This window comes from Eleutherodactylus coqui, chromosome 4 (genome assembly GCF_035609145.1).
Source record: "Eleutherodactylus coqui strain aEleCoq1 chromosome 4, aEleCoq1.hap1, whole genome shotgun sequence".
Taxonomy (NCBI): domain Eukaryota; kingdom Metazoa; phylum Chordata; class Amphibia; order Anura; family Eleutherodactylidae; genus Eleutherodactylus; species Eleutherodactylus coqui.
The window spans coordinates 209576379-209597071 of NC_089840.1; the positions used below are offsets into that span (position 1 = coordinate 209576379).

The 20693-nt window shown below is 45.3% G+C and overlaps 1 protein-coding gene across 4 annotated transcripts in view; it reads left to right on the forward strand.

Moving 5' to 3' along the window:
* The window catches only part of SLC25A16 (solute carrier family 25 member 16), a 28674-nt gene that overhangs the window by 5073 nt on the left and 2908 nt on the right, over positions 1-20693 (forward strand). For 2 of the 4 annotated variants that reach the window (XM_066600669.1, XM_066600671.1), the window contains exons 2-9: positions 3197-3338; positions 4157-4249; positions 4398-4531; positions 14651-14714; positions 16354-16475; positions 17333-17399; positions 17851-18013; positions 20584-20652. In XM_066600669.1, the coding sequence (XP_066456766.1) occupies positions 3245-3338; positions 4157-4249; positions 4398-4531; positions 14651-14714; positions 16354-16475; positions 17333-17399; positions 17851-18013; positions 20584-20652 (806 nt within the window). In that variant the 5' untranslated portion in view covers positions 3197-3244. Of the gene's footprint in view, positions 1-1457; positions 1572-1596; positions 1800-3196; positions 3339-4156; positions 4250-4397; positions 4532-14650; positions 14715-16353; positions 16476-17332; positions 17400-17850; positions 18014-20583; positions 20653-20693 lie in introns of those variants that run through there. The other 2 variants (XM_066600670.1, XM_066600673.1) reach the window with 2 other exon arrangements.

Genomic DNA, 20693 nt, shown 5'->3' on the forward strand with positions numbered 1-20693 from the left:
GTGTGAGTCCAGCCTTAGAAATCAATCGAGTGATCACTACAGTCCACAAGATTGTATCCAGCTCAATGGATTCCTTTTGACTGGAGCTGTAATTTAATAGTGAAAATCAATCAGTAGTGCTACAAAAAGTCATAGTATATATAAGACCTACAAGGAGCACTAAGTGGGGGACTTTGCATGTATGATATCAATCTGCCTTACTAGGGCAAAAAAAAGGTTTGATATTGGATAAACTCCATAAACAGCTTCCTGACTTCTGGAATACCTTTGAGGATTTGTTCACATCTTTATTAGAGATGAGCGAGTATACTCGCTAAGGCACATTACTGGAGTGAGTAGTGTCTTAGCAGAGTATCTCCCCCCTCGTCTCTAAAGATTCGGGGGCCGGTGACAGGTGAGTTGTGGCGGGTAGCGGGGGAGAGGGAGAGAGAGATCTCCCTGCCACCCGCCGGCCCCCGAATCTTTAGAGACGAGCAGGGAGATACTCAGCTAAGGCACTACTCGCTCGAGTAATGTGCTTTAGCGAGTATACTCACTCATCTCTAATCTTTATGCATCCATTTGGATCCAGGCGCACATTTCATACCTAAATTTTCATCACATCTGGTAACTTTCTGCATCCAGTACAAATGAATGAGGTATTCTATAGCCAATTTATATTATCTGGAAATGCACTGCAAAACATCGAGTGCCAGCTTTGGTTTTTTTTTTGTTGAAGATTATCTGTAAAATGGAAAAAAGTTTAGCACCGTGTTAGCAAGTAGAGCAAAATGGGATTGTTCTCAGTAAGAGAAACCAAGTAATCTTGTAGATATGATACCTTTTACGATATACCTTTTTAAAGTTTCGTAATGGCTAACAAAATTGCATGATGTTATAGCGAGCTTTCAAACCTCTCAGGGTCCTTCCTCAGGCATATTGGAACAAATCTAAAGACGTATTTGATATATACACATGGGAGGGCACGCACATGATTTACTTAATTTGCACTAGATAAATACTGGAGGCAGGATAAGAGGGCACAGATGTTGTGTGATTAATAGCTCCTAAATACATAACTGGGAGGGATGAGCATAACAGTAAATAATTAGTCCCGTGACAAGGAATGTGAAAGTTTATAGTCTCTAAACTGATGTTAGGGGGTCAACAGGCCAACGTGTTACCTCTGCTCTGGGTTTCTCATATCTCAATCTCCACTGATGTAGAAACCCACCTCCGAGATTCATAACGTTTCTGATAGTATCAAAGATGGTTATAAACTTCTTCTTCCAAATTCTTCTGTGACGTTGGGACTTAAAATTGCCTTTAAGTATAACTCCTATATGTTGTATGTTGTGTCTGTGAGTAGAAACATGCTTTGCCAGAGGTAATTCTGTCTTTCTCACTTTAATTGTGTGGCAATGCGATCTCATCCTGATTTTCAGTTTTTGTCTTGTTTCCCCAACATAAAGGGCCCTAACAGGACATTTACTACACAGGATCAGATACACAACATCAGACATGGAACATTCAATGGATATGAATCCTTATCCATGATCCCAGATCTAGTGGAAAGGCAGAAGTAGTCGCTGGTAAAGCATCAAGAGGGGGAACTAAGTACTCATGCAAAAATGAATGGGACCAACTTGTAGGAAGGCCATGTACATGATGTCACAGGCTGAAGAGGAGGCCATAGACCCTTCAAACAGCTCATCAGTCAGACCCGTACCGATCTGCTAATGATGGCCTATACTAACGCTATGTCATCACTATTGAAGTCCTTGAAAACTCCTTTAAAATTTACGTCTTGCAGTGTCGGGGTATGTATCAGAAGAGATCGCGGGGCGACCTCTCTTCATACAGTGTGGGCGTCAGCTGTTTATTATAGCTTTATTATACCCGTGGGCAATAGCTGCAGTCAGCCGTGCGGCTTCGCAGCTATTAACCTTTTAAATGCCGCTGTCAATTCTATAAGCGGCATTTAAATCGTATGGCCACCCCGCGGTGAGAGCATATTAACTTATTTCTCAAGACTTCTGCTCCATTCACAACCTGATTGGTTGTTTGGGTTGGCTGATTCACAATTCCAGCAACCTAATTGGTTCTTTGGGTTGGCTGATTCACAATGATTGGTTGTTTGGGTTGGCTGATTCACCAAACAAGCAATCGGGTTGCGAATCGAGCAGGAGTCTTGTGGAATAAGTTAATATGCGCGGTGAGATTGCAGGGAGCCGTGCGGGTGTCATGGCAGCCGGGGGCCTTCTGGAAGGCCCCAGGGCTGTCTTGGCAGACTGCCTATCAAGCCATCCCAGTATTATGTCATACTGCAGGAGCGATCAAAGCATCGCATGTTGTGGTCCCCTAGGAGGACTAAAGAAAAAAGTAAAAATTACATCAATAAAGTTTTATTAATTGTAAAAAAAAAAAGTAATAAAAGTTTAAATCTCCCCCTTTTGCCATGTTTATAATAAAAATATCTAAGTAATAAAACAAAAATACATCTTTGGTATCATTGCGTCCGTAAAAGTCCGATCTATCAAAGTAGTGCATTATTTACCGTGCATGGTGAACGTCGTCCCCAAAAAAATAATAATAAAGAACGCCAAAAATGCACTTTTTTGGGCACCCTGTCTCCCAGAAAAAATGCAATAAAAAGTGATCAACAAGTCATATGTATTACAAAATGGTACCAATGTAAACTACAGGATGCCTCTCAAAAAATGAGCCCTCGCACAACTATGTCCATGGAAAAATAAAAAAGGTATTGCTCGCAGAAGATGGTAGCAGAAAATAATTTAAAAAAAATAGTAGTACAGCAAAAAAAAAAAACTATACAATTTTGATATCATAGCAATCGTACTGACCCATAGAATAAAGTTATCATGTCATTTTTGTTGCAGTTTGTGCGCTGTAGAAACAAGACGCACTGAAAGATGGCGGAATGTCGTTTTTTTCTTTTTTTTCATTTTACTCCAGTTAGTTTTTAAAAAGTTTTTTAGTACATTATATGGCACCATTGAAAAATACAACTGCAAAAAACAAGCCCTCATACAGCGACGTCGATGGATAAATAAAGGAGTTACTATTTTTTAAAAGGGGGGAGGAAAAACGAAAATGGGGGGGGGGGGGGGGAAAGGGCCGCGTCATTAAAGGGTTTATGATCAAGGTAGATGTTAAATGATAAATATATTAACATTTCCTTGTTTTTGTCTTCCAGTATTCTTCTACATATTTTCTGTAAAGGGAACATGCCTAATTGATCAAGATGACTTCTGAAGCAGCTATTACTCCATCCAAAAGCCGACTACAAAACCCAGGATACAGAGACTTCTACTGGGTTAGATCTTTTGTGGCAGGCGGTAAATACCTTTTCTTGTCCTAACAATAAATAACAGTTTTTATAAGCGTAAATATAAGGTCATTGAACCAAAGAGAAATGTTTGAAACAAAGGACCGCCAAAACCAGAAGTGGATTCAAGAGATGTGGGAAATATGAATTAAGGACTTCTGTTTCTTCTTTCTGCTGGATCCATTTCTGAATTTGGCTTAAGAAAAACTTCATGGAATAAGTGCTACAGAACTCTGTGAATGTTAAACCGATCCAAGGCTGATGTCTGAGTGACATGTGAGTAGTTTTGTTTGGCAAGGTCTGAGTGCTGAGTCACATACTGATCGCTAAATGTAAAGGGAAGAAGCGCTCGTCTGATCATTGTACTGGATCGCCTCTTTGCAGTTCTCACCATGACTTGTCAAAGTTTATGGAAAGTTTAATGACACTTTAACAATTTATTGGGTACAAACTGCCATTTGATAAAACAAACCCCTCCAACTACACTTCAACCATAAAACTATATTCTGTCCTGTTAGTCAGGTAGCCAGATATGAGAACCAGCTCTTTTTTGTTCCCCCTTCAGAAGACATGAGGCCATGAAAGTCCTCGCATTAGCAAAACTGAAGGCCTAATGGAAGTTTTATGCATAACTGCTGTAGAGTGTATTGTCAGCACAGGGCAGCAAAGTTTAGTTCATGGACTTTTACCCCAGCAGCAGTGATGAGCAATGCGGCCTGCTGTGGGCAAATGTCCATGAATGAAACCTCGTTGCCTTCTGGAGCATTATAGTAATTAAAGTTTTGTCCATCGGCTTTGAATAATAATACTCTGTGCATTTTAATATAGGTGTTGCAAGTTGTTGTGCGAAGACAACCATTGCTCCCCTGGACAGGGTCAAGATCTTGCTGCAAGCACAAAATGTCCACTACAGACACTTGGGTAAGGACAACTTCATGTTGAGCCCAATGGTATCCGCTAACTTTCTTCTATATTTTAAAGGGATCTGACCAAGCCCACAGAATGGAATACTGGTGTACCACAGCGATTCAGTTCATTTCATGCATTTTCAAATCTCACCTGTTCACAGGAGTGCTAGCTACTGTATTCGCCGTCAAGAACAATGAAGGTTACTTGGGATTGTACAAAGGAAATGGAGCCATGATGGTCAGGATCTTCCCCTATGGCGCCATCCAGTTTATGGCATTTGACAAGTATAAAAAGGTAATCTGTCTTTTTTTTAATGATGCAAGAATTTTGCAAATGACTGTCAGTGTAACACCGGGAGGATCGCTACAGCTGTTGTCTCCTTTATCAATTAAATGGTACATAATGGCTTAGGAGTGTTTTAAATGGGGCGTTCCTATCCTGACAAAACAAAGCTGAGATGGGAACACTGCTGATTACGAGGTGGCTGTGATGACTGAAGCAACAGAGCTCTGCTGAGCTCCCATAGAAGTCATTGGGATTTAGTTATGCAAATAGCGCAGCACAGTATAGTGTAACTCCCATTCACTTCTGTGGTGATTATGGAAACAGTGTAGCATGGGGTGTCGGATTATTTCTGCCCTCCCAGTCACCACCTTAAGGGTGGCCTGGAGTGATTGGTGCCCTAACTCAGCTTGTAGATATGCCATACAAGCCTCAGATAGGAATAGCCCTTGAACCCCTTCCCACCTCAGGACATAAGTTTCTCGTCCGTATCATTGGGGGCCACAGCCTAGACCATGGGATATAGCCACTGCCCTAGGAGGCGACACTAAGTAAAGAAGTGTTAGCTCCTCCCCTCTGGCTATATCCCCCCTGCAGGCACTCAGCTAATCAGTCTTTAGCTTAGTGTCTGCTAGGAGGCAGACGTGGCTATTCGCAGGAATCCGGGGAGTCGGGGCTTTTCCCTGGCTCTACTGGCCTCCCGGGGGAGACGCAGGCAGGGGGTGTCTCCACCACTACTGCGGCGTCTCACCCAGCGAAGAAAAAGGGGCCCGACCATGCAATGCGCATCTGAGTCGGTTACCCGCCAGCCGTAGGGCGCCCCCCTCCCTGGAGTGCGCACTGTCTGACGGTGACGCATAGGGGGCAGCACTGCTGGAACGGTCGACGCGCGGACAGGATGTGGCCCCTGGACAAGACACCGCGTTGGGACTCCATACGGACAGCGGCGGCAGCAGCAAGCTAGGCACGGTACCTAATGGAGAGGAAGCAGCAGCAGTAACAGAGGCAGCAGTAGTAGCAGCAGCAGCTCTCCCGGACAAGGGCTGAGGCAAGGCAGCTCTAGGGACGCTGGCCGGCAAGCCACTTCTAGTCGCGGCACTCCGCGGGGCGCCGTCGGGCGGCCGGCAAACGTCACTTCCGGGTCACGGACGGACTTCCGGGGCAGGCCACGCCCCCTCCGACCGCGGCAAGTTCAAAAAGAGCAGGCAGACACGGGACTGACCGCTCTCAGCAGCTGGACACCTAGTTCTGCCTGCATTCCGGAGCCCAGCACTGCACAGCTCTCTGAGCAACAGAGGCGCACAGGCATTCAGCCATCCAGACCTGCAATCTCCTCTCGGCCACGGAGAAAGCACCCGGACAGCAGCAGCATCTCCTGTCTCGGGCACCAATAGCTGCAACAACACCGCAGCGGTCCCTGCCAACACATGCCGGGTCACCTACGCTGCTAGATTGTGCGGTGGACCCGCGTCGACCTCCGACAGCATCTAAGCGTCAGGACCAGAGACTCCAGCTGGACCAGGGGAACCGCGGAAACAGCTGCCAGACTGGGTAAGCCCTGCCCAAGGCAGCACTTCGCGGTGTTTCCCCATCCCTCCCTGTCCCCCCTGCAGGCGTTCCTGTAACAGTACGTAGCTGCCCCGATACCGGGAAGTTGTCCCCTTGGCATGTCTGACCCTAGATCAGAGGGTTCCAGCCCGGCCAAAGGGAGGGTGAAGCATTACGCTTGCTCTACTTGCAGCGTTAAGTTTGCTTGCGGTCAAACCGACCCCCGCTGCGCTAGATGTGCCACGGCTTGCACAACTCCAGGGACCCCGGTGCCCCCCCCCGCCGCCCCTGTGGAGCCAGGGCCCGAACCCCAATGGGCAAGGTCCCTGGCCGCTGCCGTTTCTGGCTTGGCCACATCCTCTGCGGCAATCTTACGCCGGTTAGAGCCCAGCTCGGACGCATCCTCCTCGGAATACATACGAGGGAGGGCACGCAAAAGAAGGAGGTCCCACAGCAGCGAGGACTCTCCCCGTAGATCGCGCCACACCAGGAGGTCGTCTAGATCCTCCAAGTCCAGGCGATCCAGGGACTCGCACGGCTCTCATGTGTCCAGGGAGTCCGTTTATACGTACCACAGATCAAGGCACTCTTCACGGTCCCGGTATTCTGCGAGACCGGCCTGGGCTCACCAGGAGCCCCCGCGAGCCTCTTGCTCACGGGCATCCCATGACACGGCCCAAGCGGCAGGCGAGAGCAGCGGGTCGGAAGACTACGACCACTCTGTGGGCTCGTCAGTTTCGGAGCTAGATGAAGAGCAAGTGTCGCGCCTAGCCAGTCTAATGGACAGCCTGGTAATATCCATAAGAGAAACCCTCCAGGTTACGGAGGAAACAGTAGGGACGGCCCCGTCCATGGTGTCGTTTAGACGACAGAAGAGATCACGACAGGTCTTCCCAGACCATCCGGATTTTTCAGAAGTCCTTAATAAGGAATGGCAAAACCCGGACAAAAAATTTAGGCAACCCGGGAAAACTTGGGAAATTACGTACCCATTCCCAGGGGGCTTGAAAAAGGGTTGGGCGGTACCTCCGGTAGTCGACCCACCAGTGTCACAACTAGCTAGACGCACAGCATTGCCAACAGCCGAAGTAGCGACGCTAGCTAACCCGCAAGACAGGAAGCTGCACACCTTGGCAAAAACGGTGTTTCAAGCCACAGGCACGGCTTTGTAGCTGATATTTGCGGCTGCATGGGTCAGTAAGGCATCTATAGCCTGGGCCAAACAGCTACAGAGAGACATTATAGCAGGTGCTCCACCAAGTGAGTTGCTCGAGCTGACAGACAATGTCATACAGGTAAACAAGTTTGTATGCACAGCACAACTTGACGCAGCCAAATTTGTGGCCCGGGCGTCCGCCGCATCGGTCGCGGCAAGAAGAACTCTCTGGCTGAAGAGCTGGTCAGCGGATACAGCGTCCAAGATGGCGCTAACAAAGTTGCCTTTCGAAGGAAACAGGCTATTTGGGCCAAAACTGGATTATATGATAAAGGACGCCACAGGCGGCAAGAGCACGTCATTACCGCAAATGCCAACAAGAAAGGAGAAGGTTCCATTAAAAAGGAAGCCGTTTTTTAGATCCTTTCGGCGTTTCTCGTCCCGCCCAGGGTCAGGACAGTGGTCCCACTCTACGAGAACCCCGACAGAGTCAAAGAGGGGCCCCTCTTTCAAAACAAAACAAACGTGGCGATCCCGACCCGGAACATCTAAAACGGCGGGATCAAAGAGCGTGGCGTGAGACGCTGCCCCCACCCAGTGTCACCAGGGTGGGGGGCAGGCTCTCCCAATTTCGGGAGACGTGGGGGAGGCGCGTGAACGACAAGTGGGTACAGGAGATTGTGACATCCGGGTACGCAATCGAATTCACGACTCTCCCACGGAATTGTTTCTGCAGGTCCAGAGTGCCTACCACCCCGGAACGGGTAGCCAACCTACAGCAGGCAGTACAGAATCTGCTGGCACAAGGGGTTGTGAAACCGGTGCCAGGGGCTCAGGAGAGGCAAGGGTTCTACTCGAACCTTTTTCTGGTACCCAAGAAGGACAGCAGAGTGAGACCGGTGCTGGATTTAAGGAGGTTGAACCAATTCGTCAGAACAAAACATTTCCGGATGGAGTCAGTCAGGTCCGTGATAACCTCCATGCAAGCGGGGGAATTTCTGTCCTCGATAGATATCAAGGACGCCTATCTTCATATCCCGATTCGGGAAACACATCAAAAATTCCTTCGTTTCGAAATACAGGGAAGGCACTTTCAATTTACGGTGCTGCCATTCGGCCTGTCTACTTCGCCAAGAGTTTTTACGAAGGTACTAGCAGCAGTGATGGCGCTAGTCCATGCGGAAGGTATATCGACCATTCCATACCTAGACGATATACTAATAAAAGCACCGTCGTGGGACGACAACATCAGGAGCTTAAACGTCACGATAAAAACGCTAGAAGAATTCGGCTGGATAGTGAACCGCGAAAAGTCATGCCTAATACCGACACAACGCTTGGAGTTTTTGGGCATGATATTCGACACCAGCCAGCACCGGATCCTGCTACCTCAAGCAAAGGCAGACAAGCTCCGGCACTGTGTCCGGTCCCTAATGCAGGGGAAACCGCTAACCATCAGACACTGCATGGCTATCCTGGGCCGGATGGTGGCAGCATTCGAGGCAATCCCCCTTCGCCCAGTTCCGGTCAAGGAGGCTACAACACCTGATATTGTCGCGCTGGAATGGGTCCCGGCTGACCCTGGAACAGCGAATCCAGATAACCCCTCAAGTCCAATGGCCGCTGAAATGGTGGTTGAAACCTGGCAGGCTTCAGGCGGGACGACCCTTGGGCCCAAGGCGATGGACAGTAGTAACGACGGATGCCAGCCTTTCGGGTTGGGGCGGAACACTGAGGGACCAGTCTGTTCAAGGAGTTTGGTCTCAAAGAGAAACAAGGCTGCACATAAACATCCTAGAATTGCGGGCCATCTAGCTGACTCTCCGACACTTCGGGCCTAGTCTCGAGAGAAAAAGTGTACGCATCCAGACAGACAACACCACAGCGGTGGCCTATGTCAACCGGCAAGGGGGTACACTGAGCGCGTCGGTAATGAGCGAGGTAGCAGTTGTACTAACATGGGCGGAGAAACACCTGAGCTCAATATCCGCGGTTCACATCCCTGGAGTAGAAAACTGGGTGGCGGATTACCTAAACCGGGAAAGAATAGATCCCGGCGAATGGGGTCTGCATCCAGAAGTCTTTCAGACGATGTGCCGGAAATGGGGCACACCAAACGTGGACCTCATGGCGTCCCGGCTAAACTACAAAGTACATCCATTCGTGTCCCGAGCACGGGATCCACAGGCAGCGGCAACAGATGCGCTAACCATTCCATGGGGGAAGTACAAACTCCTATACGTATTCCCGCCAATCCCGCTCATACCAAGGATCCTAGGGAAAATCAAGCAGGAAGGGCGACCAGCGATACTAGTAGCGCCAAACTGGCCAAGAAGAAGCTGGTACGCGACCATCATGGAAATGCTGTTCGACACACCGTGGCATCTTCCCGAGCGAAGAGACCTGCTATCCCAGGGACCTTTTGTTCACCCGGATTCCAAGTCTCTACATTTGACGGCCTGGCCGTTGAGACCGAGGTCTTAAGAAGGAAAGGTTATTCGGAGAAGGTTATTCAGACAATGATACGGGCCAGAAAACCAGCCTCATCGGCAATTTTCTATAGAGTCTGGAAGCGCTTCTTCATCTGGTGTGAGGAGAGGCGGTTACAACCGATGCAATTTTCGGTGGCCAGACTTCTTGCATTCCTACAATCAGGCCTCGAAGTAGGATTAAGGGTAGGCTCGCTGCGGGGTCAGGTGTCAGCATTAACGGTACTGTTCCAAAGACCAATCGCAAACAGGATGGCTGTACGTACGTTCCTGCAGGGAGTCGCCCATACAACATCCCCGTTTAAACCTCCGGTCCAAACGTGGGAACTTAATCTCGTGTTGGACACTATTACAGACCAGCCTTTCGAGCCGCTGAAGGAAATCTCTATGCGATTACTGACCTGGAAGGTGGCATTCCTCGTCGCTATCACGTCGATCCGTAGGGTCTCAGAACTAGCGGCGTTGTCTATACAGACGCCATATATGACCTTCCACCAGGACAAAGCGGTACTAAGACCATCACCCGAGTTTCTACCAAAAGTAGTCTCGCAGTTTCATATTAATGAAGAAATTGTCTTGCCTTCTTTTTGTCCAAATCCAGTACACAAAAAGGAAAAAATGCTGCACCACCTGGACGTAGTAAGGGCATTAAGAACCTATGTGAAAAGAACAAAGGAATTCCGTAAGACCGACTCCCTCTTCGTTATTCCGGAGGGGACCCGAAGGGGCCTGGCAGCCTCAAAAGTCACCCTATCGAAATGGATAAGGTCCCTGATAACAGAAGCGTATCGCGCCTCGGGACGCTCACCACCATTTCGGGTTACGGCCCACTCCACACGGGCGGTAGGGGCTTCCTGGGCAGTCCGCCACGGAGCCTCAGCCCTTCAGGTGTGTAAGGCAGCCACCTGGACTTCCTTACATACATTCTCAAAATTTTATAAGGTCCACATAGCTGCATCATCCGACGCCGCTCTTGGACGGAAGATCTTGCAGGCGGCGGTCGCTTGACCGCACAGCCGAACTTTGAATACCCACCCAATATATTGTTTTCGGGACTGCTTGTGAACGTCCCATGGTCTAGGCTGTGGCCCCCAATGATACGGACGAGAAACAGATATTTTTGGTATAACTTACCGTAAAATCTCTTTCTCGTCGCGTTCATTGGGGGCCACAGCACCCACCCCTTATTATTTAGGCGGTTGCTGGAACTTTCTGTTCTTCGGTCATTTTTTGTCAAAAAATTACGCCAAAGATATGTGTTTTGGTATGTATAAAACATAATATGTATAATTTTACTCCCACTGGCTTCCTACTGCTTGCAGACAGACTGATTAGCTGAGTGCCTGCAGGGGGGATATAGCCAGAGGGGAGGAGCTAACACTTCTTTGCTTAGTGTCGCCTCCTAGGGCAGTGGCTATATCCCATGGTCTAGGCTGTGGCCTCGAATGAACGCGACGAGAAAGAGATTTTACGGTAAGTTATACCAAAAATATCTGTTTTTACATCCTGGTTGGGGAGCGGTTTCCACAAATGGACATAAACCTACGTCCTATGCATCGCATGGGCTCAGAAGCTGAGCCTGTGCCATCCACAGAGGGTGCCGTCTCTGCACTGACAGCCGGCCCCGCACTGCAACAGTGGGGATCAGTAAAAACCCCGCTGCCCACTATTAACCTCTTACATGCCACGATCACCATTGATTGCGGCATGTAAAGGGTTCGCAGGGAAGGTGCTCCCTCTATGACATCTTCGACCCTCCACTGTGTAATCGTGGAGTGCCAATGGGTTTGCGATGGGAACCAGACAATGGTGTCTGGGTCTGCCATGTCCTATGATCGTTATGAATATCGATAATATATTGCAGTATAGAAGTACTACAATTTATTATCAGTGTGTTCACAGTTCAAGTTCCCTAGAGAAACATAAAATAATGTAACAACAAAAATAGCAAAAAAAATAGTAAAAATCGTTTTGGAGCACTTTCCCCTCTTTGTTTAGTAAAAAAAAAAGTTTAGTACCATGCCATCCATTACAATTGGTATAATAAAGTGAACACCCCTTTTATCCCGCACAGCAAATGCTATTAAAAAAATTAAACCAAAATTAGTTTGTTTTTTTTTAATTTTGCCTCCCAAAATCGCAATAAAAATGATCAAAAAAAGCCTTTTGGACCCCAAAACAGTACAATAAAAACTATAGCTCGTCACGCAAATAACAAGCTCTCTGTTGATGGAAAAATAAAAGTTAGGGAACTTTTGAATGCAGCGTTGCAAAAAAATAAAATTATTTCTAAAAAGATGTGTTTTTATTGTGCAAAAGTGGAAAACCCTAAAATCATGTATTGTCATAATCGTATGAACCAGTGAGGGAAAAAGATTTATCATGTCATTTATGCTACATGATTACCGCTGTAAAAACAAAAAAGAACAGCAATAGCAGAATTGATGTATTTTCTCTTTCTGCCCTCCAAAACATTTTAATAAAAGTTATACAATACACTATATTTACCCAAAAAGGTTGCCAATCACGAAACCACGAAAAAAAACAAACTGTCATACGATTGTGTTGACGAAAAAATAAAAAACTTATGGCTTTTGAAAAGTGGAAATGAAAATTCCCCCAAAATCTTTGCATCCTTATGCCCAAAATGGGTCGTGTCCTTTAAGGGGTTAAAGTCATGAATGTCAGTGGAAGTGAGTTTCACTTACAGAAGACCCGACGGCTCTCCTAACAAGGCGGTTTTAATAAATGCTTGCATTGTCCATGTCCTAACTATTCTGAAGCATCTCTTCTGACAACTGTGTTGGGCCATCCCTCTGTTATTGAAAATGTATGACCATATGACCACTAGGTGTTCCATTCTGCTTGTCAATAGAATGTGTTCCGACTCTGTCTGCCACCATCAGTAGTGACTGGACAGTCTGTTTGTACAGTATTGCACTTTTGCAAATAGACCCCTTTTAAAGTCCTCTTTAGGGGGGCTGTCTAGGACTTGAAGCATTTTTTTTTATTGATAAATCATCAATAGCTGATCGGCGAGGATCTGCCGCTTGGAATCCCCACCAATTATGTATTGATGACCTATCCTGAGGATGGGTCATCAATATGAAAAATGCCCAAAGTCCTGGACGCCCCCTTCTAAGATGATGCAATTCCACATGCCATAATACAATCGGTGCAGTTTATGTTGGCTATGTGTATGTGGGTAATGCTGACTTTTTCTGCTGTATGTGTGTTTCTTTTATCTTATTGCACCAATGTTAGTAATTCTGCTACTATTGACAAGTTCCAGGCAGTCCAATAACTCTCTCTTCACACTACTATGGTGGTTCCAGTTTGGCAACTAGAAGTCACAATGCTTTGTAGGAACTGCCAAAAGATGCATAGCACTAGTGCCTGACAGATTCATGGGCCTATCATGGGGTCTGTCAGGTTCTACTGCGGTTTCCATAATTTTGACAGAAAGAATAGTGCTGTGTGCAGTGCTGTTCTTTCTGTCAAAACTGCTATTGGAGACACCAAATGGAGCCTCTTACAGCAGTGTGAACAGAGCCTAATGTAATAAATGGGGAGGTACTGGATATCCACTGCTTTCCAAGGACATGTCATTTATGTGTTGTTTTTTTCCCCCCAGGGTCACTTTCAGATATATACAATAATTACTAGAGATGAGCGAACCTACTCGGCCACGCCCCTTTTTCGCCCGAGCGCCGCGATTTTCGAGTACTTCCGTACTCGGGCGAAAAGATTCGGGGGGCGCTGTGGGTGAGTGTGGGGTCGCAGCGGGGAGTGGGGGGGAGAGGGAGAGAGGGATCCCCACCTGTTCCCCGCTGCTACCCCCCGCTCCGCCACGCCGCCCCCCCCCCCGGGGGCCCCCGAATCTTTTCACCCGAGTACGGAAGTACTCGAAAATCGCGGTGCTCGATCGAGTAATTGCTCGAAACGAGTAGGTTCGCTCATCTCTAATAATTACCCATTAAAAGAATCCGTGTAAGAGTGGTTTCACATCTGCGGCAGGGATTCTGTCTTCCTGCTCCATTCAGGGAGCAGAAAAGGGAAATTCCCTCAGCCGAATGAACCCCATTGACTATAATGGAGGCCGCCCATTTTCTGCCCAGTTGCCAGCCTTTTGGATGGAAGAAAAAGCGCTGTATGTTGCGCTTTGTCTTCCAGTATTTTCAGCCGGATCTGTGATGGAACCTCTATCTGCAGCTTCCTAACACAGAGGTGAAACCGGCCGTGTAGTTAAAAGTATCAAATAAAAAAATTTTGAACCAAAACTTTTCAGGATCTTCTTTCCTGAACTGTTGTAGGAATGCTATAAAGATTTATCACAAGAAACAAGACATGTTGACCAAAGGTTACATATTTGACCGATAACGGTTACCAACATAACATGTTTATCAGTGTTGAACTTTGTAATCATTAAAATCTGCCACTTGATGGTATCATGGTAAATGTCTTGTGAGCATTACAACACTCATGTACTCCTCCTAAAGTCACTGCAGACTGACAGTAGGCCATAGAAGTCTATGTCGGGGAGTTCATATCCCTAAATAGATATGTAAAAATAGTAATTGGCACAGAATTTTGGACCTTTTTAGCTAAAGAGAGGAAAACCAAATGGTGTTTAGGGGTATTTAGATTCCCCCCCCCCTTCTTTTAGGAAAAGGGACCTCTATAATTGCAGAATATGTATAAGTTTTATAAATTAGTAAAATACATTAATTTTAAGGTCATTACAGTGGACATACACCTCTAGAAGGTCTCGTTGGTTAACGATGTGGACATATACTGGATTGGCTGATTCAGAAGTAGATGACCCGATGTTCCCTTCCTTCATCACAAGTTTTTCTTACATTAGTTTCAGATTTTGCAAACAAGCAATGTGTTACTGCATCCATTATACAAAAGTATTGTCTGTTATTTTAATTGCAGTTACTGCGTGCAAAACTTGGAAAATCAGAACACGTGCACAGATTAATGGCTGGATCTATGGCAGGTACAGTATCAGTATATTATATAGGACTGTGTAGACAGCTGCGATTTCGGCATCTATGACACCTATTATAAAAGCATATGGATTTGTCTTTTACTGCATATGCCATTCAATAGACTTTATAATCGTGTTTTAATCTGGACACACAAATTGACATAAAGGGGAGAAAGGGACCTGTTATTTGTAAAGCGCCAACTTACTCCGGAGCGTTTTCTAGTAATTTATTTATTACACCCCAGCAAGCTGGGTACTCCTTTTACCGACCTCAGAAGGATGGAAGGCTGAGTCGATCTTGAGCCGGCTACCTGAACTATGTGGGGTTGAACTCGCAACCTTCAGGTCGTGAGTGAGAGCTTAGGTCTGCATACTGCTGTCTTAACACTCTGCACACACGAGGCCCCTGAGATCATAAAATAGATAACCCTTTTATTAGACATGCTGCCAGGGATTGGAGTACCACTTGGTGAAGGACCAGGGAGAACTCGTTGACTATTAGGGTATACAAGCTGCTACAACTCATTTCAAGTTACCATGGTCTTGGTGGATCGAAGCGACTTGTAGCACCTTGTATGATCAATAAAGTCCTTTTAACCTGACTGCTGGACAAGTCATTGGACCTTTATTGTAAAAGTGCAAACAGTGTTGTGTAAGACACCACACTAAAGGGCCATTTAAACAGGACGATTATCAATGAAAATTCGTTCAAACGAACTAAATTGAGCGATATTCGTCCAGTGTAAATGCAAAAGAATCGTTTACTATGGGTTCACTTCTCGTCATCGTTGACTTTTAGTCAGCATAAAAATATCGCTGGATCGCAGGCTTTTCGCTAAGTGTAAATGCTCCCTACTCAGCGAGAGGCCACAATCCAGAGGTGTTCTATACCTGTCTAAACAGTCTGCTCGAGTGCTAACCACCTTAGCTATGACCTCAGCGCTCGTGCAGTTGTTTAGGTGACTCTCGTTCCGTCTAAATGGGGCATAAAGTCAGCATGCTAAATGTTGCCACACACATCTGGTATAGGGGAGCCCAGCAGTAGGCGTCACTCTTTTCTTTATCACGTCTTATTATCCATGTCGCATAGAGGAACCAAAACCTTCTGTGTGACATGGCACCACATGTAAAGTTGGCTATACACACATTCAAAATTTAGTTTGAGCGATCAACCTTTTTGGTGAAAGCTTAAATTATGCATGATTGACCCAACTAGTCAGTGGTTTGCCACTTTTTGCTGGGTTCTACCAGGGGTTATTAAGACTAGTGTTTCAGACACCAGAGGATAGTGTTCATGCATTGAATAAATAGAGAACTCCAATGCAAATGTTGAGCACCAGCTTCCCTAGATGGACAGTGAGGGAAAGGGGAGGCAAGGGAGTCCAAAAAGCAGCCCCTGGCTTATGAGCCCGTAAACTTAGTTTATGGAGCTCATAGGACCTGACAGGTTCCCTTTAAATTTCTATATGTTGGGATGTATAGCTATGGAATGAACACAAACACGGGCCATGTGATCGTACGTATTTCTCTGCACAATTTACATATAGGAAGGTTAAATTCTAGTAGAGGAGCATTGAATAGGTGGTTAGATTGTGCAATGGGTCTCTGATGTGTTGTTACATTGTGTAAGTCTGTGTTAATGTTTTAGGCATCACTGCGGTCATTTGTACCTACCCGCTTGATATGGTCAGGGCACGTCTAGCATTTCAAGTGAAAGGAGAGCTCGGATACAATGGCATTCTGCACACCTTCAAAACTATTTACACAAAGGTAGGCTAATTCTTTCTTTTTGACATCACTGGTGTGTTTTATCCATAACCTTTTACTAGTTGCGTAAATAATGGTTGCATATAACTTTTTTTAATGTTTTTTTTCCCTTCTTTCCAAAACCCCATTTTTGTAGTTTCTTTCTCATTTATATTACATAAATTAGTCATAAACCAATTCAATGTAATCAGCTCTTGTGGACAGGATGTAGCTTGGAGTGAAACCCATTTTCAGCGCTTGCAGACTAGTTAGCCAACACTTTTATGATCAGTAGTGATCTGACGTCTGGTGTCTCCACTGATCCTGAGAATAAAGGGGTATTAGTATTGACTTGGGTTCCTTTCTAGACTCTCTTGTTTGAACGAGCGAGTGATGTCGCCGCGAACTCATTCGCTCTCGTGCAGCCCGTTTAGACAGGCAGCTATATTGTTGGCTTGTTCAAATGTAATCATTTACATTCGCTGTATAGGTGAAGGTGAACGACTGAATGATTGCTGTTTAAACCAAATAAACGAGCCAATCATAATTTTTTTGCCTGCATAAAACGAATGACGAACGAAAAGTGAACAATTATCATTTGTTGTTTAGTCGATGGCTGAGTTTAGACCGAATGATTATCGCTCACTTTCACTCCTTGAACTATAATTGTTCCGTCTAAAAGCACCTTTAGCAATATGTCGTCTTCAATGTTTTTTTTCACTGCGCAGCAGTGCCCGGCCCCTCTTTGTAAAGAGAACTGTAGCATGGCCCCATTCAACATTGTATGCCATCACTTCTTAGGAGAGGAAAACCCCTTTAATGCTAACCACTTTTTTTAAGCACAGTGCTTGTATTACCTCATTTTTTTTTACTTATTGTAGGAGGGAGGACTTCGTGGTTATTACAGAGGACTTATCCCTACCATTGTGGGAATGGCTCCTTATGCAGGTAAGTTATTCTGGGAACGTCAGATTATTCTGGGTTACTTTGACATTTCCCACATGTTACTGGTTTAGAATGCAGGGTGCAGAAGTTATAGGAGCAGATAGACATTAATCTTGTCTAATAGGCAATATAAAGAGACCCGGTAGTCTTAAAATGTAGCAGATTTATCAAAGTGGACTATGCTGTATGATAACTCTGCTACATCTTGAGACAGGCCAGTCTAACTATTTTATACCACCTAATAGTAGGCTTAGTTTATGCCCAAAAATATGGCATACAGTGTGGCATTTATGTCACACCACTATTTGACAAGGCCATGCCCCTTTTCCATTAAGTCATGCCAGTTGACCCCAAATTTCCATTCAGGTAGCATCAGCTGTATGACAAGCCAGGATTTAACAAGTTACATAGTCGCTGTTTGTTCTCTTGACTGAGTAAATCTCTTATTTCATAGGATTTTCATTTTTTACCTTTGAGACATTGAAGACCACTGGCCTCCGACACTTCTCTGATGTTCTGGGGAAACCATCTTCAGACAACCCAGATGTCATGGTTTTGAAAACCCCTGCTAGCTTGTTATGTGGTGGAGTAGCAGGAGCAATTGCCCAGACTATCTCGTAAGTTGCTTCTGTTTCACATCCAAGCAGTAAGATACTGCAAGATGTAGTAAAAGGGTAATTCACTTCCTTGGGGGTGGCATCTTAATTTCTGTTTCAAAAGGACTTAAAGGGAACCTGTCACCTGCCTAAAGCACCAAAAACTAGGGTTCTTTTTACACGGGATGACTGTCGGCAAACAATGCCCAACGCTGGTCCCTTCATGTGCTGTCACACGGGAGCTAGTAGAGCTGGCTCGCTCACGGCCAGCAGGGGGGCGGGGCAGTACAGGAGATTTCTCTCCTCTTGCTCCCCCGCCCCGCTCCCCCGAACGATGATCAATCAGCTGATCGTCTATTGTTTATGTTGCATAAAAGATCAGCAATGAGCTCATCGTTCAGTTTAAACAGCGGCCGTTCAGTAGTGAATGGCCGCTGTGTTATCTCAATGGAGAGGGACGGGGGAGCGAGAGGAGAGAAATCTCCTGCAGCCACCTCGCCCCCCCCCCCCTGCTGGCCACTCCATGAGTGAGCCAGCTCTGCTGGCTTCCTTGTGATAGCATGGGAGCGCGGACACAAAGGTACGAGTGTCGGGCATTGTTTGCATGACAGTCGTCCCGTGTAAATTGACCTTTAGGTATGGTACTGTTGGGGCAGATGACAGGGGGCTTTTTTTTTTCATACACTCCCACTTCCTGGTTTCCCTTGTGCTTGCTTATGAAGTCCATGCATTGGCCAAAAATCTGACTCTCTTTTCAGAGTCCTGTGTGCATGTTCTCCTATACAAGTCTATGGGAAAGTGTGCGCACAGGATTCAGATTTTTGTCCAGTGCGCAGACTTCATAGATGGACAATGCAGGCTCCCTGTCACCTGCCCTAATAGCGCCATAAGTTAGTTTGTAGTCTTGCAATGTGTTCTCATGAAATGAATTGAATTAGGTTTTTAACTATTTTATCCTAATGGATTATGCATTATTTTCAGTAGCCTGTGGATCTTACTATCGGAGTTTGGAAGAAACGTTATTTCTACATGCTCTTATGTATTCAGTACAAGTTCACTGTTGGAAGTTAGAGTCTGAATTGCAACAGTTGCATTATGCTGGCATGGTTAATAAAATAAGTACCGCTCATCATAGACACAGGTTATAGATCACTAGGATATGCTGCCAATGTTTGGTCAATGTGACTCCTGCTAGAACAAAGTCCTTATAATGCACCGAAGCGCTTTATTATATGCTCCACTTTTCTTCGTCAGAGCGAGTAAACTGGAAACAAAGTGTCACATTTCTTGTGCCACTGCCACTTAATTCTAGCAAGTGATGAGGTTCATAGCAGTCAGACCTTGGTAGCATAGCCTAGCGACTTACCATCTATGTCTGTAATAAAATAACCACTTATTGGATACAATACTAAGGTGTTTTTAGATGGAATGAGTAGCGTTCAAAACAATCATTCAAATGAGCAGCAGTGAATGATAACACTGGTCAACAAATCAAAAAAATGTTTCTGTATCTGGTCTGAAAACAGGTTGATTCAACTAATTTTGGGATGCTGAATTCAGTGGAAGAATCAGATTCTATCTATCACGTCACATTTGTGTAATACATGGTACTATTACATAGACAATAATACAGTATTGTCAAATATTGCCTGGTTTTAAATACAAAAAAAACCACTCAGAACTCAACAAAGTTTTTCTGGTTATGTATTTGTGAATGAAACTCAAAAAATAGCGATATGCTGAGGTAAGAATGAAGAGAAGTGCTTCATGCAGATTACACCAAACACTAAACAGCAGTACAGATAGGCTCATGTTGGTAACCTTCCTGCTCAACTACATTGTGTGACCATTTTTAGAACTTCATCCACTGTGTTTTATATTCAAATAAAGACTTTAGCTTAGTCACTGATGTAATTTTATATAAATAAATAACCAGAAAATGAACACAAAAACCTTTTTAAAAAATTTTAAAAAATCCAAATTAAATAAAAACCTTATGTTATACATTATTTCTAAAGGTAAATTCGGATTCTACACCCAAAAATCCATAAGAATTGATATATGGTACACCAGATGCAGAAATGCTGTTGAGCAGTGTAATCATTCAGTCATGAGCCAACAACCAAACGATAATTGTTCACTTTTCGTTCATCGCTCATTTTAGGCAGGCTTAAAAACCATGGTTGGCTCGTTCACTTATGGTTCTGTTTAAACAGCGCTCGTTCAGTCCCTCTTATTCACTTATACAGCGAATGTGAAAGACTGAATGATTTCTCATTTGAACGAGCAAACGATGTATCCGCCTGTGTAAACAGGCAGCACTAGAGTGAATGAGCTGGTGGTGACGTCACTCGTTTGTTCACTCCTTCAAACGATAATTGTCTCTAACATGACCCTTATGAAAGAATTGGACATGTCTCTAATGACGTTCAATCAGGATGAGGAACGTCCCCTTCCTGGCTCTGATTGTGACTGCCCTTGGCTCCATTAGAGAGCTACACGTGAGGCAGGTTAACCAGCGCAGGTTTTGCTGCAGTGTATTTTAGGTAAAATCATAGCCTTCATATTTTTATTCCCTTTGATCCTTGAAGGTATCCACTGGATGTTACACGGCGTAGAATGCAGTTGGCAGCTATTCTACCGGACTCGGAAAAGTGCCGGTAAGTAATTACTTGACTTGCAGTACGACCGTAACATGTAT